General features: G+C 44.0%; 1 protein-coding gene across 1 annotated transcript; it reads right to left on the bottom strand.

Annotated features, from left to right (window-relative positions):
* Window positions 1-1,004: 1,004 nt before the first annotated feature.
* Window positions 1,005-24,567, bottom strand: SPEF1 (sperm flagellar 1). The gene is made up of 7 exons (XM_042470853.1): window positions 24,387-24,567; window positions 22,992-23,103; window positions 20,732-20,888; window positions 6,612-6,660; window positions 5,610-5,676; window positions 4,711-4,822; window positions 1,005-3,817 (listed from the first exon to the last, which is right to left on the bottom strand). The coding sequence occupies exons 1-7, from the start codon at window positions 24,505-24,507 to the stop codon at window positions 3,710-3,712; spliced, it is 726 nt and encodes a 241-aa protein (XP_042326787.1). The 5' UTR covers window positions 24,508-24,567; the 3' UTR covers window positions 1,005-3,709.
* Between the last annotated feature and the right edge of the window lie 1,739 nt (window positions 24,568-26,306).

The following is a 26,306-nucleotide window of genomic DNA, read 5'->3' as shown; positions in this document are numbered from 1 at the left end:
TTTCTCAACAGGTGCCCTTTGATGCCACCAGATCCTTAAATCATATTTCCTTATGTGCACTAAAAAGCAGGGGCATCTGCAGCCAAAGCACCTGAGGGGGCAACCTCTGGGGTACAAGGCTGGCTGTACCCTTGGGAGCTGGGTATGTTTAACCTGGAGAAGAAATGGTTATGGGGTGATATGATTGCTCTGTTTAAGTATTTGAAGGGATGTCATACTGAGGATGGAGCAAGCTTATTTTCTGCTGCTCCAGAGAACAGGACCCGGAACAATGGGTGCAAGCTCCAGGAAAAGAGATTCCACCTCAACATTAGGAAGGACTTCCTGACAGTAAGGGCTGTTTGACAGTGGAAGACACTTCCTCAGAGATTTTGGTGGAGTCTCCTTCCTTGGAGGCTTTTAAACAGAGGCTGGATGGCCATCTGTCGGGGGTGATTTGATTGAGAGTTCCTTGGGCTCTCTTCCAACTCTATGATTCTGTATCTCAGAGCATTCAGAACACTCCAGATGTGGAGTGCACATGGCAAAAATATCTGCACATAAGTTTCACCAGACCAGAATGTGGTGCCAAATGCCACTGGACCAACAGTCAAAAAGAAGGTCTCCTCCTGTAGGCAGAAGCACCAGAGGAAGGATGAAGACTGATTAGACTAGCCTTCTTCAACCCTCCAAATATGGCAAAGTGCAATAACCATGCTGCCTGGGGATGATGGAGGTTGCATTTCCTACTATACACATGACTGAGGAAGGCTGCCTTGGCCTCTCAGAAGTCCATGCATCGCCTGGTAAAATGCTTAGAAAAAACGAGCACAGCCATTCCTGAGATCTGTGCCAACCAGTGAGATCCTTATGCAAGCTGGACAATGGTCAACTTGCTAAACCTGGAATAAATCTGGACTTTTCTATAGAGGTCAGTTTGAGACTGAGTGGTGTATTGGTCCCTGTAGAAGTGTGTGTAACTGTACATTTTACACAAGCATATAAAATACACAGACACATATACATTCCAGAAATGAAGCATTCAAGTAAAGGTTTCTATGTAGTTCTACAGATGAGGCACTTAGGTCAATAAAGTACAGACTGTGTATACTGAAAAGAGTATAAAGGATTTATAAAGTTGCACCTGGAAGTCTACAGAATAGCATCCAGCAAAACCCAAGGGGGAAAATGGATCATCAGCTAATCCTGTTGGGAGAAGGAACATCTCAAAATGTCAGCAGTGTTTGATTCTGTTTGCACTGAAAACTAAGGGGCATGAAAGACCATTCTTCCATTACCTTTCATGGCTCTGAATGTGCTAAAGCAAGGTGGGCAAAGTGCAAGCTGTGAGTTGCATGCAGCCCCCCTCAGGCTTTTTTTGTATCCCACAAGGACCCCAAAATGCTCCCAGATGACGTCTAGGGGGGGCATGGGGGCACCTTTGCCACATCTTGGGGCCCCTTGGAATATTTTATGGTCAGGAGAGGCTTTATTTTTAAAGGCAAGCAACATCCGCTTAGTTTCCATTGTTTTAAAAAAAAAGACCTCACTTGGGCCTAAAAAACATGGCAAAAATGCCCACATCCAGAGGGTTTGGTTTTTGTGGGTGAGGTGCAGCCTTCCATGTTCTCTGGGGAGAGGACTAATGAACTCCCCTATCTTTTCAGAGTTGCCACCAAATGCCAAGATCTAATACCAAAATATCAATGGAATAAGTAGAGCTTACAAGATAATACCAAGTCCCAGTTAGTGTTCCTAAACTCAGGTTTAATTCCCTCTATCCGAGCCAGGTCTAGATTTGGGGGAGTGGAGGTTGTAAGGCAAAATGGAATAGCTATCCATTCCCAAGAACAGACCCACCAGCCTGTCTGCATTGAGGCAGCAGAGCAATGGAAATGACATTTCAATTCTATGCCAGTGCCATGGGGTCCTCTGTATAGTTCCTGGGGCTACAATTTGGTGAAGATACAAGTGATAATATTGTGAGATTTCTGTCTTCCTGCCTTGCAGAAAAACCGGGAAGAGGTCTTGATTGATATGAAACTTGCTCCAGACTGGCTTGACCAGAGCGGCAGAAATGCTCTTTTTAAAATAAGCCATCATTTGGGGTTTTGTTTGTTTGTTTTAAAGGAAACAACCTTATGTTCAAACTATAGGCCCAGTCACTATAACAGAACTGTACACTGACTCTGTTTCTGTTCGCAAATGGACTGGGTTGCACTTTTGCCTCCAAAGCCAACTGTCTGCAAAGGGCAACCTCTACTAAGGCATGCTCTTGCAGTAAGGTTTGGAATGGCATATACACACCTCTAATGAATCCAGCACACCCTGCACACACAACCACACAATTGCACTTGCATGTTGTTGTTCCCCTTTGTGTGTATGCAGCAGAAGCAAAGGGCAACCATAGGACACATACTGGTGCCCTTGGCGGTGGGGAGCACACAGAGAAAGTGATGTGAAAGGAGGAGACCCGCTGGAAAAGACTGGGACCTGGTTGTCCCAAAGCAGGGGAGGACAAATTGTGACCCATAGGACACACATGCATCCCTCAAGACTGTTTTTGTCCCTGGGGATCTTGGAACTCTATTTTTGTCCCAAAATGCCCTCTAGTTGGAATGGAGGGGCAATATGTGCCATATTTTCCACACGCATCCCAGGTCATTTTAGACCCAGGAGAGGCTTTTTTCCTAAAAATAAGAAGTACTCATACCCCCCCCCCCAAAAAAAAGGCCATTCCTGAACTGAAAGGAGCCCAAAAATATGGTAGAAATGTCTCGACACCTTGGAGGACATTTGGGAACAAACATTTTGGGGAGAGGGCGGTTGGGTTGGGTGTGTGGCTTTGCAAGGTCTCCTAGGGCCCTAATGTGGCCCCTCTAGCCTCCCACAGTTGCCCACTCTTGCTCCCAAAGAACAGCCTGCCTGGTAAGGCCTTCCCCAGAAGCATATCTTCCAGAGAAAATGGAAACCCACAGGAAAAGTTATGTCCCTCTGCAGAGTGCAAGGCTACAAGCAGATTACTCCTTGAGAAGGCCCTGTTGCAGACCTGTTGGCTATAAAAACCCTACTCTACACATCGCCATTTCCAGCTAACCCAGAGCCACCCGTGGACATGGCTGCACATGTGTGCTGGCTGGTGAGCATGGATAACCACCTCTCCCTTTGAAAGACTGGAGTGGACAGAGGTCTCAAGGCAAAGCAAAATGGATGGCACAAGGAACCAGGGAGCCCACCTACTAGCCTTCCAAGGGAATTCTCTGGCCTGTTCTCCTAACTCTCTGGCCACAGCCATGATAAGCCATCAGCCACTAGCAGGAGTGTGTCACCTCCATCCACCATTACAACCTCTCCTGGGACTTGCTAGGGGAACCAGGCACAGGGGAGGACACCCAAGTGCCCAGTTAAGAGGTTTGGAGAGCCAGCGCACCTATGTGCCTCTTGCAGGATGCGTGACCCTGGAATCCCTGTCTTGCCTTGGACTCTTCTTGTCTCCCCCCACATGAGACCGTAGGCATGAGTTAAGCTGGTTTGCCAAGCAAGCAGTAAGTAGATATTGCTTTTTCTTTTAGAATCAGAGTCCTTGTCAGTCTTTCCTTGGAGGTCTCAGCCTCCCTGGAACTTGAAGGCGGCTGCTTGAGAAGGAAGACGCTTGGGGGAACCATCTGGCTGTCCTGAGAACAATCCACCAGGCTGGAGGGTGGTAGCTGTGAGGGAAACTGAGCCTTGCTCATTTCCGCTTCTGCTCGCCCTGCTGCATGCGCCGAGTGAGGTCATCAATCCGGACATTCTTCAGGTGTAAGAGGTGCTCCAGTCTGCGAATCTTCATCTGTAGGATCTGAGCAAAGGGAAAACAAAGGCAGAGATTGTGGCCTAGCATTTTTCTAGCAGTCCTGAAAGCTCCTGGTATACTGAGGAACCAACACAGGAGGAAAGGTGTGGGCCATCACACACCTAGCATACAGTGGCAATGAATTCCACAAGCAACATACAGTCTCCATAAATGACATGAAGGCTGTCATGCCCTGCTTCCAGAAACCAGGCATGTCCTTTGAGTCTGAGAGCCCAGGAGACATGCTAGGACTGCAGCCACTCCAGCAGCCTCTGAAGGTAAGCCTGCAGCCAGCACCAGGTCCACATTCTCAGACGCAAAGTGTCTCTCCACTTGAGCCAGACTCACCAGTTTCTACTCCCACAGAGAGACAGCAGGAAAAAGAGAAACAATGGTGTTCTCTGTGGTTAAGTAGGGAGCAGGCTGCTAAATGTGAGCACCTGTGAGACCTCAACGGGCTTTAAATATCCCAGCACCTCCCTCGGCCCACCAAGGTTGACAACTATCCTTTGAGCTTGAGAGCCTTGAACCTTGATGGATTGCCTGTTGGCTGAAACCTTTGCTTGGACCTGGACTACTCTTTTGGATTTGCTCTTCAAACCTGCTGCACTGGACTGACTGGAACCCTGTTATGAACCTAAACAGGGTTCTACGACCTCTGCTTTTTTGGCCAAAAGACTAGATAAAACAAGCTTCCTTTCTCCCTCTCCCTCAGTGCTGGAGATGCTGGAGGACAAAGGCACACAACAACAAGAAAGATGGAATATTTCTCCTCCTAGGCATTAGAAATGTGGCCTTTCTTAAGATTTGTTCCTGGGAGAAAAGAGAAGGGAAAGAGAAGAGCGAGGTGGGCCAGAATACAAGTGGAGAGGGGAGAAAGTGGCCACGGCTGTCCTCACCTGAACCGTCTCCTGCAATGCCAGCAGGGCTTGTTCCCGTTCGGCTAACTGGAGGCGCAAGTTGGTATCGTTTTGTAGGGGCACAGTATAGTTTTGCTGTCCTTTGGTCCCTCTGGAGATGGGAAACAAACAGAATCATGATGGTTCTCTGAAAAGGGGGTCTCCATTCCCTTGAATACACATCCTTTCAAAACAAATACTCACTTCTATGCCACTTTTAGTGCCACAGCTGCCTCTTACAGAATGCTGGGGTTTGTAGTTTGGTGAGGCACCAGAGCTCTGTGGCAGAGACTTCTAAATACCTCACAAAACTACAAATCCCAGGCTTCCATAGGCTTGAGGAAGTGCTATACCAGTGTAGTGAAAGAGACCATAGACAGATACAGGCACAGACATACATGCACCAAGTAAGTGTCACCAACAGGCATTCTAATTCCTTTTCTAGGTCAAATCCGAGGATTCGACACCCTGATAATTTTGTTCCTTAACTACAGACTGAGCTGCTCTCAGATCCCGTCCCATTTACCAGCCCACCTGAAACAAAAGTTTTGCAGATGTTAGAACCTGCTCCTCCTTTCTCTGGTCCGTGGGGAAAGGGGGAAGAACCTCAAGGAAAGAGTGCTGACTTGAACATTTTATGTTCATGTATTTTTCTCATTCTTAAAGACTTTGTGGGGTTTTAAAATCTGAATTACATACTTCATGCAAGCAGTCAGCTTGATGTAGTGGCTTGATGACTGAACTAGGACTTGGTATTTAATTCATATCACTTAAGGACATCACCAGGAGTCATCCTTAGATATCAGGCTTGGACCTGGAAACCTCAGGGTCCAGGACAATCCTGAACTGCCAACCCTAGACACAGGATTCGCCATTCTGCTAGTAGGTAAAATGGTTACCTCTCAGATCCAGGGGAGTCCTGAATGTAGATCCTGGTGCTGTTGGCATTGGGCTTTGAAACATAGCCTGCAAGAACCAAAATAGAGGGCGTGATGAGACCTTTCTCTGTAACCCAGAACTCGTTTAGGAATCAGAGTCACTGTCCAGGTTTGTTCCCTATTATTTCACAATGAGGGGCCTGATTTCTGTACCTGCGACCCTTGGATGCATGGTCAGCCACAAATGGTTCCCTATTCCTTCCCTCAAGTGAGCCAACAGATGTTGACTCATAACTTTGTCAAACATGTGTTGTTTGCTGTTCGAGGGAGGCCTGCAAGGTGAATTGCTTCTCTTTGGGTGCTTGCACTCCACAGAGAGCAGAATGTTGCCCTTCCCAATACGTTCAGGTAAGAGTAAACTGCTGCAGCCTCTCGTACTCTTCTGTCCTTTCTTCTGCCATATCAACCACTCTCTGGTGTGTGAAATGTTGGAAGGTATGCTGGTGGGATTTAGGGGTCTTTAACACATCTCTGCTTCACTATGCAGAAAAAGCATTCCCCGCCACCCAACACTTCTTGGGGATGTACAGGGCAATTTCACCACATTTTTAGCCCTGTCTGGGCCATTTTAATCTCAAGAGAGGCCAGTTTCCCAGCAGGACCTAACCTGGAAATAACAGTGAGCCCTTGGTATCTGCTGGGGTTTGGTTCAAGGACCGCCATGGATAACAAAATCCGTGGATGCTGAAGCCCTATTAAATACAATGGCATAGTAAAATGATGTCCCTGATATCAAATGGCAAAATCAAGGTTTGTTTTTTGGAATTTATATATTTTTCTAAAATATTTTCAAGCCATGGATAGTTGAATCCATGGATAAAGAATCTGTGGATATGGAGGGCTGACTGTATTTGCCAAAGGCATGTCTGTATAAAGAGCCTTTGCCTGCAGGTGGAAAGACAAGAGGAGTCCCAGGACAATCTTCCCACGGGGCAATTCAGATGTTCTTCTAACTGACCCTACCTGTGTCCAGGTAGTTGCTCTCTTCCAGGGTCAAGTGCATTCCCATCTCCTGCATTGAGAGTCAGAGAGAAAAAATCTTATTTGCCAAATATTCTCTACTTAATCTCTTCCTCTTGTTATCTGTCGTGGCCCATGGTTTCCATCTCAGTGGCATGGTTGAAAAATTCACTTTGGAGTTAAGCTAGAATTTTACAAGTGTTGTCCAACTTTCTGAACCTATTTGGGGGGATCTTTTTTCTGTTTGAAGGATCTGATCTCCTTGTACAAGTCTGTTCCAGCTTTAAGTTCTATAGGAGAAGTCGTCTTCTATGTCCCATTTCCTTCTCAGGTCGGAACTGAGAGGAGAGGACTTTCTTGGTGGCTGCTCTTCAATCCCTCCCTAGAGAGACCTGAATAGCTCCATCTTTCCCTTCTTTCCCTTGGCAAGCGGAAACTTTCCTACTCAGTCAGTCTTTCAGGAATTGATTATGATGGGCATTTAAGGGTGTACTGTTTTCTTCAAAGAGTTCAAAGACGTAGCTGTGTTAGCTTTATGAGGATGCAAAGGGATTTTGTAGCACCTTGGAGACCAGCTGAGATCCCTTTGCATACTGTCTTATAGTCTGTTTTTAATGGATTTTAAGTGGTTTTAACTCTATGGATTGTTCAACATTTTTAAAAATAAGATGGTTCTGTTTCTTATTAAGTCTGGTTTTTAATAATCTGTAACATGCCTTGAGTCCCAGTATTGAGGGAAAGGTGGGATATAAATGAATAAAATTATTATATAATTTGTGTGTGTTTCTGCGTGTATTCACTGATGTTTCTGTATGTTTTTAATCTTAACTCATTTTAATAATGTGTAATAAATGCCAGTATGGCAGGGTGTGTGTGTGAGATATATTATTGATGCATTATTTTAATTGTTGCTGTTGTTAGTATTTCCGTTCCCAAGGTTCAATACCCTGCATTGCTCTTTCAAATGTTATCCTAAATCTCCAAACAGATCCATCACCCCACTAACATGGAAGGTACCTGCTACCAGTCAATGCTTCACCATTAAATTGTTTCCTTTCTCCCACATCTAAATTCACCTTCATTTAAAAGAGACTTTGCCTATGATGCAATAGAAATGTATAGGTTAATTCAATTATTAAACTATAACTCATTAGAACAATTTAATAAGGAATGGTCCACAGTAATACATTTCTTAAAAAGAAAGTGGGGAAACATAGCAGTGTATTAAGTTTACAGTATGAATCATCTAGAGGTCGAAAGTGAGGACTAAACTGTAAATATATGAAAATTGTGGTAATAAAGTCTGTAGGTATAAATTACAAGAGATGATTCATTGTGGAATATGCATGAAAGAAAGTAGACTGAGTTAACTGAAATTATGTTACGGTTAAAGAAAAGTATACGGAAGACAAGAAATAGGCTCGTATTGATAGGGAGGAAGTGTGAATGGATGATGAAGTAAGATAGAGAAGGTATGTGTAGATGTAAGAAGGTCTGAGTTAGAGTCAGGAGAGTATGAGTAAGCATGAGGAAGATACTGGGAAAGGTAAAGACATGGAAAAGGAGGATGGAAAGGGAAGTGAAGAATATACTGATGAAGAAGGATGAAGAACGGAAGGGGAGTGATGGAGATGTAATGTGTAGGTTGTGAGAAGGAAGAAGCAAGAAGTGAAGAAAGAGACAGAAATAATGAGCTTGGGTATGATGATATCGTAGGTATAATGTATGGGGGTATAGATATGAATGGTTGTACAGTATAGGTATATGTTTGTGTGTATATATGTGTGTGTTATGAAAGTACATTGGGCCTTCCACATTTGCTGGGGTAAGGGGCACAGAACCCCATGAAAGTGGAAAAATGCAAATACTCCCCCCCCCACACACACACACACTATTTTACCTAAGAGGACCTCTCTCTAGGAATCTCCAGGTCCTCCAGCACAACTTTATGGTCAACATCCGCCAGAAGGTGACCACAAAATTGTGCTGGAAGACCTACAGATGCCAAAGAAGTGTTCTCTCTAGGAACCTCTAGGTCCTCCAGTGCAATGTCTGCTGAATATTGACCACAGAGTCATGCTGGAGGAACAAGAGATTCTCAGAGAGAACATACTAATCAAATCCTTGCATAATCAAATCCACAAAAGCTGCAAATGCGGAGGGATGACTGTATGTGTATTTGTGTTTTTATATTCAATAATTTATTTGATTTATTTTGCAAAAGGTAAAAAAGAAAAGAGAGACCTTGCCCGTTCTGAAAGGATGGGACTCCTCCACCCTCACAGTCCGCTGCCAATTTGTTCCTGAGCATGAGTGCATAATGTGATGTAGGGCCAGGGGAGACCAGAGCCATGCCAACTGCCCCATGGAGCAGAAGACCTGTTGCGAGAGGGGCAAAAGGAACGCAGCAAAGGAAATGGGCTTAGCAGATGAACAGAGCCCGACCCTTGGGGGATGATGCTATTAGAATGAGAGACCCAAAGAGGGCTGGGTAATTGCTGAAGGTTCAGGGTTCTGCCCTGGAATCCTCCAGAGAGTTGAATGGGTTGCCCAAAAGACCACCAAATATACCCCAGAGCAACAAAATAAAACAAAAGGGACTGCAAATCCACTTCTTACCTTGAAAAACAGAGGAATTTTAATAAATATTCAGAAGTGCAACCTATTTAAAAGGTGAGATGCTGCTTCAAGGCTGCTCTAGACGGGGCAAAGGTGTCGGGAGGCGGCAGTATGTTAGATCACAAACTAGCATCTGGAAAAACCAGGGTTTTTGCGTTTGCCTTGCTTCACTGTGACAGAAATCGATCAAAGTAGGATTGGAACCAGTTTCAAATGGGAATGACGGTCATGTACTCCAATCAGTGATTCGGTTTAAACCATAGTGGGAACATGCCCTGAGTCCCCCAGGTTTTTCTAAGGACCCAAACCCCATTTTTGATGCCGCAGACTATTTTCTGGCAATTCTGGCCACTGACGGCAGCATTTTGTTCCCAGCCTTGAGTGGGTTTCTTTTTAATTCTGAGACATTTCGGAACTGAAAAATCTCCCCCCCCCCCCCTTTTTTAAAGCATTTTAAAATAAAATGAGTTTTTATTATGGTACATCAATAAGTGGCACTTCTACACAGTAACACTATAAGAAAAGCTTTTCTAAAAATGCCAAAGAGAAAATGTGCCATTCAAATGATAGGAACAACTTAGCAAAGCAAGTCCCAGTTAAATAATAATAATAATAATACAACCATTGGAACAGTCCTAATGCAGATTCAAGAAATTGCTATAAAGACTCTCCCAAAAGAATGAAAGGACTGAACACAGAGGCAAAAGCAAGCAGCACAACCCAGCAAAACCAAGCAGTTGTATTGTGAATCTAAAGTAGTGTATCACACTTCTTTAGATGAGTCTGGAAGAGCCCTCAGAGGCTTCCAAAGGAAACAATCCATCCTCTTTCTATCTCTCTTTTGGCAAGACAATAAATGGTGTGGGAAATATGGGTGTATTTAAGGACTGCAAATACAGTCTTTAAGCCTTCATGGCTACACCTTGTCTACTCTTGCCTTAATGCTTTGGATTTCCTCCAGCCATTGACAGCTGTGTTTAAACCACAGGCCAAGCTTACATCCAAAACCAAATCTAATGCATGCGACTGGGGAGTTTATCAAACGGGAGGAATTTCTCTTAAATTCGAATGAAAAGAAAGTGGGGCCAAAGCGCATTCACTTAACATTGCTAGTTTTGCGCAATTATGTGAATACGTATTGCATTTGAAATGGCTCCCCATTGCCCAAAAATAGCATGCCATTGCCCGAATTTGCGTGTGGCAGTCTATCACGCAATAACGTGAAACCACATGATTGCATTCAGACTGACTTCCCATTGCCTGAATTTGTTTGTAGTGGGTTATCATGCAATAACGTGAAACCCCATGATTGCATTCAGATTGCCATTGGATTATACTTCCAATTTCCCTTGTCTGATAAACACACAAATTCAGGCAATGGGAAGTCAGTCCGAATGCAATTATGTGGTTTCACGTTATTGCGTGATAGACTGCCACACGCAAATTCGGTCAAAGGCATGCTATTTTGGGGCAATGGAGAGACATTTCAAATGCAATGCATATTCACGTAATTGCGCTAAACTAGCGACTTTAAGTGAATGCGTTCTGGTCTCACTTTCATTTCATTCGAATTTAAGAGAAATTTCTCCCATTTGATAAACTCCAAAGAACAGTTTAGGATTGCCAGATCAGCTCTTCCAAAAAAATAAGGGCCCCTTGGGAAGTGCAGTGAAAAAACAGCGGAGCCAGGTTTCACAACCTCCAACATTTCACAGATGAAATCTACGATATATATATGTATGCAAAGTGTCTGCAGGGAAGGGGGGAAATTCTGTTTTCTCCTCTCTTCTTCCCCTGCTGAGCATGCAAACTACTTTTGCACTTTGAACTCAGTTTTCCAGCAACTGGAGTAAGCTGTGGACAGAAGAGGAAGGAGAAGAGAGAAACTGGGCCATTTGAAAAGCAGCTGAGAAAGAGGGGCAAAAAGATTAACCAAGACTGTCCCACTCAGTAATATCACCAAACACTTGGGGCGCTTTCTTGAACAACAACTCTATTTGAACTTTGCTTGGGGAAAAATACAAGTCTAAAATACTGGAATTGGTGGAAGAGGGTGGATGAACAAGCTAACAAACGGGCAGTCGCTTCCGATCAACCAGGATCAGAGCTTGGGAAAGTCCCTTTTTTGGACTGAGCTCCCAGTGTCCCCAGCCAGCATGGCCAACAGTGATTCTGGGAGCTCTCTACCAAAAAAAGAACTTTCCCAAGCAGTGCTGTGATCTATTCCAGCCTGTCCATACTCTCCAAGTGTCCTGGTTTGGTGAGGACAGTCCCAATTAATCCTCTGTCATCCCATTTTTTCAACTGCTTTTAAATATGTCCCAGTTTCTCACTCCTTCTCCTGCTTCCCCCTTTTGACCTCAGCTTACTGCAAATTTACTGCAAACTAGAATCGTAGAATTATAGAATTGGAAGAGACGACAAGTGTAATCCAATCCAATGCCATTCTGCCTTGCATTAATACACAATCAAAACAACCCTATTAGATGGCCACCCAGCCTCTGTTTAAAGACCTCCAAAGAAGGAGACTCCAACACGCTCCAAGACTATATATTCCACTGTCAAACAGCCCTTACTCTCAGGAAGTTCCTCCTAATGTTGAGGTGGAACCTCTTTTCCTGTAATTTGAATCCATTGCTCCGTGTCCTATTCTCTGGAGCAGCAGGAAACAAATTTGCTCCTTCTTCAATATGGCACCCCTTCAAATATTTAAACAAGGCTCTCATATCACCTCTTAACCATCTCTTCTCCAGGCTAAACAGACCAAGCTCCCTAAGTCTCCCCTCGTGGGGCATGCTTTCCAGACCCTCCTCCATTTTGTATGTTAACTCTCAGAAAGGGTGAGAGGAAGCCAAATCCTGCCCTTCCCAGGCGGCTCAAAGCAAACTGCTATAGCATCTCCTAGTTCATGTGTTTTTCCTAATTAATAACTTTGCTCTCTTAACTACACTCTGATGTTGTATAGCTGCACATGTCCCAGCTTCCATCTGGGAAATGTTAGCGGGTATGGCTCTTCTATTCTTTAATAAACCAGCTCCATCCCTGCTCTTATAAAGTGTAGTCAGGATCTCCACCGAGTTCAATGAGCTACATTCTCCTGCTGTTGTGCAAAGGTTACACATGTGAGTTTCAGGATGCCTGTGGGATACTGCCAGAAATCAAATCCTCTTCAGAGCTGTTTACGACAAAAGTGGGCTATTTCAGCATATCCGGAGGCTAATTTTCCACCCCACAAAGACTGCAAGAACTGCCAGGAAAATTATACAATACCAAACTGGAAGTGATCAGAAGCCTATCTCTGATTTTTTGATGCTAAAGAGTGCATGGGAGCATGCAACCAATTGTATTTAGGAAGCAAGCAAATGATTGCAGAGAGGATAAGAAGGCATCCAAGGGGCCAGACATGCTCCCTTCCCTCTGCATCTTTTAAAAAAATATTTTGTCCCAAAATGCCCCCAGAAAGTGTATGGAGCAATTTCCCCATCCCTCCACCCCTTTCACAGTCCCGGGAAAGGCCTTTTTCCTACAGATAGTCACCTGGAAGTTGACTTCCAGATCACTTTCACTGGAAAAAGTAGCCCAGTTTACTTTCTGTTGGAAAAAGGGCCCCCCAAAATGAGGCAACCCCCCCAGCAGGTGTTTGGGGGTCCCAAACATCCAATTTTGGCAGGAGTTTGTGGTGAGAGGATGTAGCCCTCCAGTCTTCTGAAGGGTAACACAATTCCCTGACCCCACTCTATCCTAGAGGTATCTAGGTGAGCTACTCCATCCTATTCATTTTTGATCATAAAAAGTCTAGAGGTCTTGGGAATCTGGAGGGACTGAGAGTTACAAAAACAGTCTTGGGGCCCTGGTGGCTCCAGGGCTGCACCTGGCCCTCCTGCGCAATCCAGGGTTGCTTTTTGATGGACACAACTCATAGATCCAATACAGTTCATACAAGTTTGTGGTTTTATGCCAGTGTGACTCAGCCTCAGCTTGGCTCCTCTTCTGGGTCGTGTCCAAGAAAGAAGATTCTGTGGTATCCCTGGACAGCTAATTCCATGGATAAATTCAGCACATCTGTTCGTGAAGGCCAAAATAGATCTGCCTTCCGATATGAAGTCCTTAATTTAGAAGGTGGGTTAGAATTCCTCCTCTTTGCTGACTTTCTTTGCATTTTGGGACATTCCCAAAAAAGCTCCAATGACCTGGAATACCTCAGTTATTTTGCTGTTCCAACAGCCTCTTCCACAGCAGCTCATTTATAACACTCAGGGGAATGCAGGAAACTATACAAGATCAATCTCTTTCCTTGTCCCCTTCTAGCCTTATATTTTTCTTTCTGTCAAATATTCTTAGATACTAGCCATGCAGTTAAGCAGGGAGCTGCTAAGGAACACGAACTCTCTCTGCCTTGTTGTTTAGTGGAGAGAAGCCAGAAAGTTACTAGCACTCATGGATTAGATGGATAGAACCAAAACTGGATGAGCAGCAATTGCTGCCGATAGATCAGATGTGAGGAAAGCGTGGCTCCAGGATGGTTTTAAAGCCCCCTGTGACAATTTTTAAAAGAATTTTTTAGCAAAAACAAAATTGAAAACTTTAACTTTGCCTTAAAATGCCCCCTACGCAGATGAGGGCAAACATGGAAGAGGCCACTACGTATATGACATTTCAGGAGAGCAATTTTGGTTCACTTATAGTGACTCTAAGGCTAACCTATCACAGGGGGTTCTTGCCAAGATATATTCAGAGGGGGTTCATTTTTCCTCCTTCTGAGGCTGAAAGAGTGGCTTCCCCAAGATCACTCAATGGGTTTCGATGGCCAAGTGAGGATTCAAACTCTGCTCTCTAGTCTTTCAGTCCAGTGCTCAAACCACTACACCATGCTGGCTCTATGAGGCCCAAATGCGAAAAGCTATCCTGAATTGTGCTCAGTTGTGCTAATAAGAGAGTTGCAGAAAGAGTGAATCAAGGTAGAAATCCACAGAGTCAGACACATCAGACAAGGCCACAAAGGGATTATTGCTAGCAGTAGGGGAAAAGCCTTGGTTGAACTGGATTTATGTACCTTCACAAGGTTTTCTTATGCAAGAAATACTCAGGTGCTTTTGCCAATTCCTTCACTGATGTTGTTGTGTGCCTCCAAGTCATTTTTGACTTATGGAGACCTAAGTCAAACCTATCATAGGGTTTTCTTGGCACATTTCTTAAGAGAGGTTTTGCCACTGCCATCCTCTAAGAGAGTATGACTTACCCAAGGTGCAAGCAATTTCCTTCTGAGGGCTGCCAAAATTTTTAAAAAATGGGCCAATGGCCCAATTCTAGTTTTAGAAAAACAGGCAATTTTTTTTTTAAAAAAATGGAACAATTCTGGGTGTAGTCCTTGCAGTGAGTTGGGACTGTCAACAGGCAGATTAATTTTAGAGTCCTTGCTAGCATCATGTCCAAAAAAAGGGAGGGTGGTGGAGCGGAAGGAGACTTTCAGGAGAAGACATGCACACATGCAAATGAACTCAATAGTTTCAGTCCACAAAATCTGGACCTTTCAAATTCTAGGGCATTTAGTCAGACCAGATGCATGCTTTTTATTGCTATGAGACTGTTCCCTTTGGGAATGACAGTCACCCCTTTTAGAGGTGCATTCTTTTAAGAATGTGTAGAATCTGGCAGTCCTAACTCACACCCAGCCTTGTTAAGCTTTGGCTCTGACTGGAGGTTAGAAATGTTACCTTTTTTGGACTGTAACTCCCAGAATCCCTAGCTAGCATGGCAGCTGGGGGATTCTGGGTATTATAGTCCTTGGAAAGTAAGATCTCAGAGCTCTGGCTGTGAGGGATAGATGAGAGAGAGAGGAAGGAGAAGGAAAAAGACAGGTTCCCAAGCAAGCTAAGGAGCAAAGCTTGAAGGAGATGGAGACCTGAGGCAATGGAGTCGAGAAGGAGCAAAGGCTGCAGCAGCCCACAGCGGTGGGTGGACGGCCCTGGAAAAAAGTAGAAAGCGACAAGGAGCAAGACATGAAAACATTTCAGCAGCTTTGTACTGACCTTTGGTGGTAGCTGTATGTGTGCAGAAATATATACATATACCCCCATGAAAGTGAGAAAAATATCACCGAAAATTTGAAATACAACTACATCTCTTTAGGAATGTCTGGATTCACCAATGCAACATCTGGCAGATGATACAGCATTGTACAGGAGAACCTACAAATACCTAGAGTAGTTCTCTAAGTTCTCTAAGAATTTCTAGGTCCTTCAGTGTGACTCTATGGTCAGCTTCTGGCACAGTCACAGCAGAGGACCCAGAGACTGCTAGAGAGAACACATTAATCACATCTGCAAATAATCAAATCCGAAAAGTCAAATCCACAAATGTGGAGAGCCAACTGTACATACATATAGGCATCCTGTTAGAAGCATATGCAGAGGTAAGTCAGCTTTATGCCTCTGTAAGTCATTGTTTTTGTGTTGCTGCAGAAGTGGATCTTCCATTCCTCCCTCCACAACAACCCAAGTCCCCTCGCCCAAACTTACCGTCAAGCTGCTGAATACTGCTATATGACCACTCTGTGCCTGGTAAAGACCAGGAGGGATCAGAGAAGCTTTGAGCTACATCCCTCTATGATGTGAAATGATTACATCGGAGTCTAAGACTGGCACATTTGCGCTGGAGGGAACTGGGTACAATCGGGGACCCTTCTCTCGAATGCCTCCGGAAGCAAGTGCCGACTATAAATACCTTAATTGGGGTACAGTCTGTCCTTCCCTTATGCGGGGGATCCGTTCCGGATCCCGCCGCGTAAGGCAAATTCCGCCTATGCTCGAGCCCCATTGGAAACAATGGGGCTCGTGTGCGGTGGCGCAGCGGTGCGGGCACGCGCGGGGCGCAATGGGCGCACGCGCCCATTCAATTGAATGGGATGCGCCACCCCTTCCGCCCCGCGGCTTGAGCGCATATGCTCAAGGCCGCATATGGCACGGGCGCACTGTATTTAACCCCATAATGCCATTGCAGCTCTTTACCCGGTTTAAAAGGAAGAGTCCTCTGATGTCAATCAAATTAGTCTGTTTTCATAAAAGGTGACGTTTCTTGCAGCCATTGGCTAAGCGGATGGGGGCTTCCCCCCTCCTTTTTTAAAAAAAACTGGCGGGAAGGAAGGGTGCGCAGATACTGTCAAATTAAAAAACCTCCAGTATGTGTCTTGTGTGTAGCAAAAGCAAAAGCATTCAATTAGTATCAATTTGCCAAATTGAAAGGGAAACATTTGTAACATTGGCATTGTAGCATTCGTATTTTAAACAAATAATTCCAGGAGCAAGAGGAAATGAAAGGGAAATGTAGCGCAGGCATTCTAATTGTAGCATCCGTATATAACACAAATAATAATAATATTAATAATAATAAAGGCTCTTATAAGGTGCAGTTCCAGGAGCAAGAGGAAATGAAAGTAGCACAAACACACACACATTCTATGTCACCCAAAAAATTATGTGCCTAGACTGTCAAAAATAAAAAATAAAAAGAGAGAGGCTCCGCAGCCCGATTTCCCTTGGCAATCCTCCTCCTCCTCCCAATGCTGCCCTCCATGGCCCCCTTCTCTCCCCCGGATCCTTCCTCCTCCTCCTTCCGATGAAGGGGAGGTAATGCCCTGCCCACTGCCCTCCTTCTGACCTAAGTCCCTCCCCTGAACTTGACCGATCATGACCGGGGGCAAGTTCATATTCGCGGAACCCAGGTTTTTTCCAAAAGAGATGGCTTTTAACCCGATTACAAATGACCCGCGCTAAGGGGCATTTGCAACGAAACGCTTGTGCATGCCTCAAAATGGATTGTGACAGATTCAGGGCCAATATGAACTTCACATGCAAGAATTGATTCCTGATCCAGGTTAAAACATAGATGTTTATCACACTATGCTCTTAAAGAGCTACTATTCCAGTGTGACTCCTCTAGCAGCCTCCTGTTGCATGCTGGGATTGGCAGTTTTAAGGAGCTGAACTTCTCTGCCTGAGAATTCTAAATACCCCTCCTTAAAACTGCCAATCCCAGCATGCAACAGGAGGCAGCTAGAGGAGTCACACTGGAATAGTACCTCTTTAAGAGCATAGTCTGATGGCCCCTCTAGAGACCCTGACAAACCTCAGCAGAACATAGAATCAATCATAGCGTTGAAGAAAGCACAAGGGCCAAACCCCCTGCCAGGCATGATGTAATTGTTTTGGATCTAGCTACAGGGACATAGCCAAATGCTTTCCTGACGCTCCCCTCAATAGGCGCAGGACAGAAATGGAGGGGAGGGTGCAACAGCTCTATCGTGATAAATGGCTCAGCATAGTTCTGCATGGAGAACTACTATGGTAAGATAAGCTATGCAGGATTGTCCCTGTAGAGAGCCAGTATGATCTATTGGCTTGAGTATTGGACCAGAGGCCAGGGTCGGAATCCCCGCTCAGTCTTGGAAACCCAGTGCACGACGCTGGGGATGTTAAACTCTCTCAGCCTCAAAAGAAGGCAATGGCAATCCTCCTTTGAAGTTATCTTGCCAAGAAAACCCCATGATGGGTTCACATTAGGGGTGTCATAACTTAGTAGTGACTTCCAGGCACACACCACAGAGACACACACAGAGCCACCTCATTCTGCCTCCAAACTGGAACAGGTTTTTCATCAGATATCCTTGTTCTCATATAAGTCAAATATTTCTCTATGCAAAATTAATCACCTCCAGATAGAGGCCTAGCCTTCAGGGAGAAGGGTGCTAAATTAGCCTTCTTCCTGACATGCCAGCTTTGAATGTGCAAGGCTAGGTGTGTAATGGATGATTCAATGAGATCTGCAGACTGAAACCACCTTTGTGCACTTTTTTTGCTTTCAGAGAGATAGCTGTACTAAGTGTGTCACTGCATAAAAAGGAAAAAGGAGAGGGGAGAAGGAGGAATGTAGCAGCAGCTTTAAGACAAACTGATTATAGCATGAGCTTTTGTGGATTTCAGCCCACTTCTTCAGACACACTTATGAATATCAAACCGCAGGTATATTGTTGTGTGCCTACGTTTCCAACTTATCACAACCCTAAAGTGATCCTATCAAGGGGTTTTATTGGCAAAAGTTGTTCAGAGGGGGTTTCCCATTGCCACCCTCTGAGGCTGAGAGAGTGTGACTTGCCCAAGGTCATCTAGAGGGTTTACATGGCTGACCTGGGATTCAAATCCTAGTCTCCAGAGTCACAGTCCAACGCTCAAACCACTACATCATGCTGGCTCTCTTTCAGGTAAGTATATTAGGTATATTAGCAGTTACAATATATAGTTGTGGGGGTTAGAAAGGAGCATTATATAATACAGAGCACAATAGGGTTTGCATATCCTAACACACTACAATCCCACCTCCACAATTGCTAATATATCTGGTGTTTGATATTAATTCTATTAGCGCATCTGATGAAGCAAACTGAAATCCACAAAAGCGGATGTTAAAATAAGCAGGGTTAGTCAAAAAGGTGCTGCAGAATTCCTTCTTCCCCTTTTCCTTTTTATGTACTTCTTTATGTTTCAGCTTCTTGTGACCTTTATAACCCACCCCTAAAAACATCTGTGTAACTCTGCCAACTGAAGTAACAGCTTGTGATGAAGCACTGGAAAATGTCCATGAAAGACCATAAAGATAATTAGTGTTTAAGGCTAAGATCAACCAACACAGCCAAGATGCAAGTTGAACACCTTGGTAAAAACTAAAGCTCTGTTTACCAGGTTCATCTGCTTGTAGGATTCTGCACTCCTGCAAGTAGAATAGTCTGCAACCCCCATAACTTTCCCTGCTAAGGGAAGCAAGTAAAAGACCAAACAGACTATCTGATGGCTCAGCTGGATTTGTGCCACTTCTTAAGTTTTATCTAACTTTTCAGAGATTTTAGTATGTAGCACAGCTAGAAATGCTTTGGAACAACAGCAGTAATTTGAATTTTGGAAGCTGCAGCCTTAATCTTCCTTTTATTATCTCTGTTGTACGAAACAGCTGCTCTGGGAGCTGAAACCAGTGAAATGAAATATTCAGCTTCTGCCCTCTGCTGCCTTCCAGAAAGACAGCAAGCAAGATGGCCAGATGCAGGAATATCTCAGTTAACAAAGTACAGTACTCCCTTGACATTTGCTGGGATTAGGGGTGAAGGACCCCCATGAATGTGGGGAAATTGCAAACAAAAAAAAAACACTATTCTTTTAACCTGAGAGAACACCCCTCTAAGAATCTCCAGGTCCTCCAGTGCAATTCTGTGGTCAACATCTGCCAGAAGGTGATCAAAGAATCATACTGGAGGACCTACAAATGCCTAGAGAAGTGTTTGCTCTAAGAACGTCTAGGTTCTCCAGTACAACTCTATGGTCAACTTCCATCAGAATTGTGCTTGAGGACCTAGAGCAGGGGTAGGCAATCTTTTTGAGCCGGGGGCCAGGTTGCTGTCCCTCAGACAACTGGGGGGCCAAAGCCCAAAAATAAATAATTAAATAATTTTTTTAAAAAAATTTAAATATATAAATAAACCAGGACAAATGTAGGACAAAATTTTCAAATAGAAGACACTTTTTAAAAAAAAATGGAGGACACGCGAAAAAATTTGCTGATTTAAAAAAATATATTAATATAAATGCATGTTTCTGAGGCTTCTATAGACAATTGCCCCCCAAAGGCCCCGGCGGCAATCGGCAGCAGGACCGGGCTGGGGCCAGTCTCAAGGCCTCGCCGGGCCGCATCCGGCCCGCGGGCCGCAGGTTGCCTACCCCTGAGCTAGAGATTCCTAGACAGAACATAGTAATTAAAACCACAGATAATCAAAGCCATAAATGTCAAAGCCACAAATGTGGGGGGTCAACTGTAGATGTGTTCCTGGGCATTGCTCCTTTCAGGGAATTTGGCTCCAGAGGCAGAAATAACATGGATGAATATGGATAGGTTGCTACACCACAAAATAAAAGAGCAGTTCTAGGTATTTCAGCAAATGTTTTATCCAAAACTAAGAATATGCATATTGAGAACAAAACATTCAGGTAAGGCTTGTACAAGTAAACAAAAACATTTTGAATCTTCTAGAGCCCACTTGGAAGACTCCTTCCAAAAAATGTCCAGGGATTTTTCTTCCATTTCTGTAGCCAGATCTATCTATCTATCTATCTATCTATCTATCTATCTATCTATCTATCTATCTATCCTGCTTTCCCCTTTTCTCCTAGTTTTGCTGCTCACACATGCTCAGTAGCCATCAGAAGGTGAAGGTGTCACCATCCCAGCCACCCATGTGGACAATTTTGGATTTGAGTAGTTTGGATTTTGGAATTCTGCATAAGTGATACTCAACCTGTAGTCCCTTCCATGTTGTTAGATGTGTGTCTGAGAAGGCTAGGAAAGTTGACCCAGTGAGACCCAACCTGCAACTTTACTCTTAGGACATTTTAATAAATGTGTCCTGGATCAAGAAATGGATCTGTTACAAACATGACATTGGGGTGCAACTGCTGCCTACTGACCTGATAGGAGTTTGAGGAGATCTTGGCCTGCTTTTGCTTCGCCTCAATTTTCTGCCTCAGCGGGATCAGCACCAGCTCCACCACTCCAGGGGTGCACTGAGCGATCTTCCGGACAATGTCTTCTGGGACGGAGAAGTTCAGCTTGCTCAGAACTTTCCTGAAATGGTGTAAGGCGTATGAAGTCAGGTCTCCTCCCAAAGCAAACTGGCATAACTACGGCTCTCTCGGGGCTTTTCGAGAGTATGTATTAACCTGGGAGAGAGGGACTGGGAGCTTACTATGCTGTTTATGTGGTGTGTTGGCTTCTGGGAATAAATATGCAGTCATGGTAATGTTTTGATGATATGCCAAGACTCAGTGAACAATTTTGCTCCTCCTTGTGGCAAAACAGGGTGAAATCCAAGCTGACATAATCAATTGTAGTACAGTAATTGTTGTTATGTGTCTTCAAGTTGTTTCTGATGTGTGACGACCCTAAAGTGAAACTATCATGGAGTTTTCTTGGCAAGTTTCTTCAGAGGGTTTGCCTTTGCCTTCCTCTGGGGCTGAGAGTGTGTGACTTGTTCAGGGTCACCCAGTTGGTTTTATGGCCAAGCGGGGATTTGTTTTCCCAAGTCATAGTCCAATGCTCAAACCACTACAACATGCTGGCTCTCCATCAAATATAGTACAGTTGGTTCTCCACATTTGTGGCTTTGACTTTTGCAGATTCGATTATTTGCAGTTTTGATTAATATAGTATGTTCTTTCTAGGAATTTCTAGGTCCTCGAGCACAACTCTGCCAGAAATTGACCATAGAGCTGTGTTGGATAACCTAGATGTCATAGAATCATAGAGTTGGAAGAGACCACAAGGGCCATCCAGTCCACCCCCCTGCCATGCAGGAAATCCCAATCAAAGCATCCCCGACAGATGGCCATCCAGCCTCTGTTTGAAGACCTCCAAGGAAAGAGACTCCACTACACTCTGAGGGAGTTTGTTCCACTGTCAAACAGCCCTTACTGTCAGGAAGTTCCTCCTAATGTTGAGGTGGAATCTCTTTTCCTGTAGCTTGCATCCATTGCTTCGGGTCCTAGTCTCTGGAGCAGCAGAAAACAAGCTTGCTCCCTCCTCAATATGACATCCCTTCAAATATTTAAACAGGGCTATCATATCACCTCTTAACCTTCTCTTCTCCAGGCTAAACATCCCCAGCTCCCTAAGGCATCCCTCATAGGGCATGGTTTCCAGACCTTTCACCATTTTAGTCGCTCTCCTTTGGACACATGGCTCCAGTTCCTCAATGTCCTTTTTTAATTGTGGTGCCCAGAACTGGACACGGGATTATTCCAGGTGGGGCCTGACCAAAGCACTATTACTTCCCTGGATCTAGATACTATACTTTTATTGATGCAGCCTAAAATCACATTGGCCTTGTTAGCTGCCACATCACACTGTTGACTCATGTTCAACTTGTGGTCTACTTGGACTCCTAGATCCCTTTCACACGTAGTTTCATTCAGCCAGGTGTCTCCCATGTTCCTAGAGAAAACACTTATTTGGACATTTGTAGGTCGGACCTGGAAATTCCTAGAGAGGTGTTCTCTTGGGTTAAATAATATTGTTCTTTTATTTGCGGTTTCCCCACATTCATGCAGGTCCTTCACCCCTAACCCCAGCGAATGTGGCGAGACCACTGTACTCCACTATTAAAAATTTAATACTGATTTTTGAGATCCAATATTTATTTAGAATTCAGCTCATAGCCTTCAAAACGTTGGGTAGAAAATCTAACACAGAATATTCCATTTTAGCAACTCAAGCCCCTAACGGCTCTTTCATGTTACACAACTGTAGCACTTTTTACACCATTTCCAATCTTCATGATTCCATTTTATTGAATTCTAGGATATCTAGCTATCTCAGTTCTTTGGCAAAGAATCCTAAATGCCTCATACAACTACAGATCCCAGGATTTAACAGAGTGGGATCAAAGCACTAGAAGTGCATAGCCTGAAAGAGACTTAAATCTCTTGACTGCGTCTGCATTGCAACAATATTATAGTCTGGTTTGACACCACTTTAACTGCCATGGCTCAATGGTATCGAATTCTGGGGAGTGCAGTTTGTTGCAGCACCAGAGCTTTGCTCTAACTACACAAGGCACACTTCCCAGAATTCCACAGCTTGAGCCATGGCAGTTAAACCAGTGTCAAACCGGATTATTTCTGAAGTGTGGATACAGCTTCCTGTGATAAGATTTTGAACTAGGATACAAACCTGTTGAGATGTCCCCAGTTGGAGAGTTTCTGATGGGTCGAGTTTGCCGGAGCGTAGTTGTGCATTTCCACCATTTTGGGGAAGTAAAACTTGACCATTTCAGCCACTAGAACTGGTTGGAAAACACAAAAGAGAGGTAAAAGCAGTGACAGCTGTCTTCCAAAAGGCTGGTGGTGTCTCCAAACACACTGCAGAAACCATCTAGTTTGAAACTGCTTTAACTGCCCTGGCCCAATGCTCGGGAACTGTCGCTTTGTGAGACATTGAGCTTTCTCTGTCAGAGAGCTCTGGTGCCACAATAAACTACAATTCCCAGGATTCCCTAGCACTGAGCCAGGGCAGTTGAAGGGGTCTCAAACTGGATAGTTTGTGCAGTGTGTTTTGGGCCCAAGTTGCTCCTCTGGTTCCTTGCCCAATTCCCCCTCTGTTCCACCCAGAAGCCCCAATGCGCTCGGACTCTTCTCGGTTCAAAGCAGAATCCATGCCGTCTTTTCTATTTTATTTCTTTATAATGGCCAGGATTCGGCAGTTACAAATGAATAATAACCTAGAGCTACACAGTTGTGATTGTTTTGTATTAATGATCCCTACATATCCTTACATACATGTATCAACAGAAGAACGGATCCCGTCACAGTGTAAGTGGGGATGGGAGGACTTTCCTGGACCCTACGTATCCCCTAAACTAGAGGATACGTAGAGGTCCATGAAAGCCCTCCAATACGCTGCAACGAGAACTGTCCCCTTGTTGATTGGATTCAAGGAGACTTGTTGTTGCTGTTGTTGTTGTTGTTGTGTGCCTTCAGATTGTTTCAGACTTAGGGCAATCCTAAGGCAAACCTATCCTGGGGTTTCCTTGGCAAGGTTTGTTCAGAGGAGGTTTGCCATTGCCTTCCCCTGAGGCTATCAGGCGGAGTGGCACCCCCAGCTGTCTTTGACGTCTAAACGGTTTACCAAACTACAAATCCCGACTGTTCATAGGATGGAATCGTGGGATCTGTAGTTTCCGGTGGCACTGGGGCTCTCTGGCAAGGAAGGCTGAATTACCAAACTACAAATCCCACAGCATTGAACCGCAACCCGGTTACATCCCGCCGTGTGGATGCAGCCCTAGTGACAGACTCCCAAGGGTTAAACCCGGCTTTGGCTCAGTGCTAGGGAATCCTGGGAAATGTAATAATGGTAATGGTTATAATACGATGTTAATTTTACCATTGCATTGTGGGAGGGTTAGGGTTTTTGCTGGAATTATTACTGCTGATTATAGTAACTGTATTCTTTATTGGTATCGACGGCTGTCTTTGTCGTTGTGGCAACAGAGCTCTCTCTGACAAAGGAGGCTAAGCATCCCACAGAACTACAGGTCCCAGGATCCCTCCCCCAAAATATAGACACCTCCGTCGCTGAAATCCCTGGCGATGTTCCTCTTGGGGCGGGAGAGCGGGATGCCGTCGACCCAGCTGTACAAGTCGTTGAGGCTCTCCTCGTCCAGCTCTCCAGGCGGAGCCGCCATCATCGTCCTCAGCTCGGCAGTTAGAGCCTGGGAGCGGCCATTTTGTTTGCCTCGGTCGCCATGGCAACCTCCGCTCCACTCTCTCTCTAGCTGCTCTCTCTCTCTCGGGCAAGGAACTGGGCGCGGGACATCACGGGAAAGAAAAGCAACCAGGGCCCGCGTCCGCCATCTTAGGAGGCTTCTCGGGTTGCTAGGCAACCTGGGCCTAGCGGGAACCGAGAAGCCTGGCGCCTTTAGAGAAAACAAGCCTGAGGGCCAAAAAGTGGAAATAATAATAAAAATAATATAATAATAATAATAATAATAATAATGTAATTAAAAAACAGGCCCCAAATAAATGGCGCCTTTGGCGAAACAGAGCTTGTGGGCCCAAAAGTGTAATGATAATATACTTATTATAATAATAATAATTAAAAAAACAGGCCCCAAATCAATGGCTCCTCTTTGTTGTGTTGTTGTGTAGGAAGGCCTTCAACACAACTGAGGGCCAAAGCAAGGCGTCCACAACCATTGTTTTGTGGTTGTTGTGTTGTGTTGTTGTTTTCTTGGCCAGCCTTGCTCAGATTGCCACCTTCTCATCATCATCATCATTATTATTTATAAATTATTATTATATTTTCTTATATATCCCACCTTTCTCCCAATATATATTTATGCATTTTAATATTTTGTGTTTTTTTTAATTGTGTTGTTTTGTACTTGTTCGCTGCCTTGAGTCCCTTATATTGGGAGAAAGGCAGGATATAAGAAAATAAAATAATAGCAGTAATCATAATAATAAGGGACATAAGGTGGCAAACAAGTACAAAACAACACAGTTTTAAAAAATTACACAAAATATTAAAATGCATAAATATACAATTTTAAAAAACAATTTGAAAGATTAAAACGATTATAAATTAAAATATAATATTTACGCAGCGCTGTACATACAATTGATTAAAACAGATAAAATGCTCTACGAAAATAATTAAACATAATATGTATTAATACATCTTAACGTCCAAACAATAAAATACACCAGGCAACAAATTAAAATAACATAGGATAACTAGACATTTGTGTTTTATTGATGTATTTATTTCAGTTATAAATTTCAGTTAGAGCAGACAACAAATTAAAATAACATTTAAATAAATGTAATGTATCTAGAGTAAATAAATGGTAAAATAACATTTTAATGTATTTAGGTGAACTTGGCCAGGTTTGCTCAGATTGTCACCTTCTGATTATTATTATTATTATTGCTACTTTAAATGCCCTGAAAACTGCAGCTGCTGAGAATCCCTCTTCCACTCGCTTTTCAGGGTATAGTTTGCCATAATTTGAATTATTTCAGTATCTTCAAACTTCTTTTAAGTTATGGAAATAATTGGTGGTCGTTGTTTTTGTGTTTTCTTAATGTCTGATTTGCACTTCCTTCCTTCCTCAATAATCCTCTCTGCTATTTTCTGCTAGTACTACACTGTCATCTGCATATCTTTATAGATGTCCCTTCCTCCAGTTTTCACGCCTCCTTCTCAGAGCCTATTAATCCATTTAAGTAGGCATTCTCTACTACTCAACCTATGGCCCCCTTTCCTCAAATTCCTGCCATGCTTTTCTCACTGTCTCCTGGAGCCACACCTGTGTCATGCTCACAAAAGCATGGCTTTGGCATCATGCAAATTGTTGCCACTCAAGAAACACAACCCTCATATAACTTGCATGCTATTTCCAGCCTGTTACCTATCATGTTTCTGTGCCATTGCAAACAAGCGCAGGCAAAGACTGAGGGCTGCATATTTATGGGCTTGTGTGTG

Source organism: Sceloporus undulatus, chromosome 5, assembly GCF_019175285.1.
Source record: "Sceloporus undulatus isolate JIND9_A2432 ecotype Alabama chromosome 5, SceUnd_v1.1, whole genome shotgun sequence".
NCBI lineage: Eukaryota > Metazoa > Chordata > Lepidosauria > Squamata > Phrynosomatidae > Sceloporus > Sceloporus undulatus.
This window is presented reverse-complemented; position numbering and strand designations above follow the sequence as displayed.

Bases quoted from the DNA above. Each gene is read 5' to 3' on its own strand.
- SPEF1 (XM_042470853.1), bottom strand. From the start codon at position 24,507: ATGATGGCGGCTCCGCCTGGAGAGCTGGACGAGGAGAGCCTCAACGAC. The intron at 20,889-22,991 runs GTTTGTATCCTA...ACACCATTTCAG, and splicing joins AACTGGGGACATCTCAACAG to GAAAGTTCTGAGCAAGCTGA. The intron at 5,677-6,611 runs GTAGGGTCAGTT...TGGTTCTTGCAG, and splicing joins GAGCAACTACCTGGACACAG to GCTATGTTTCAAAGCCCAAT.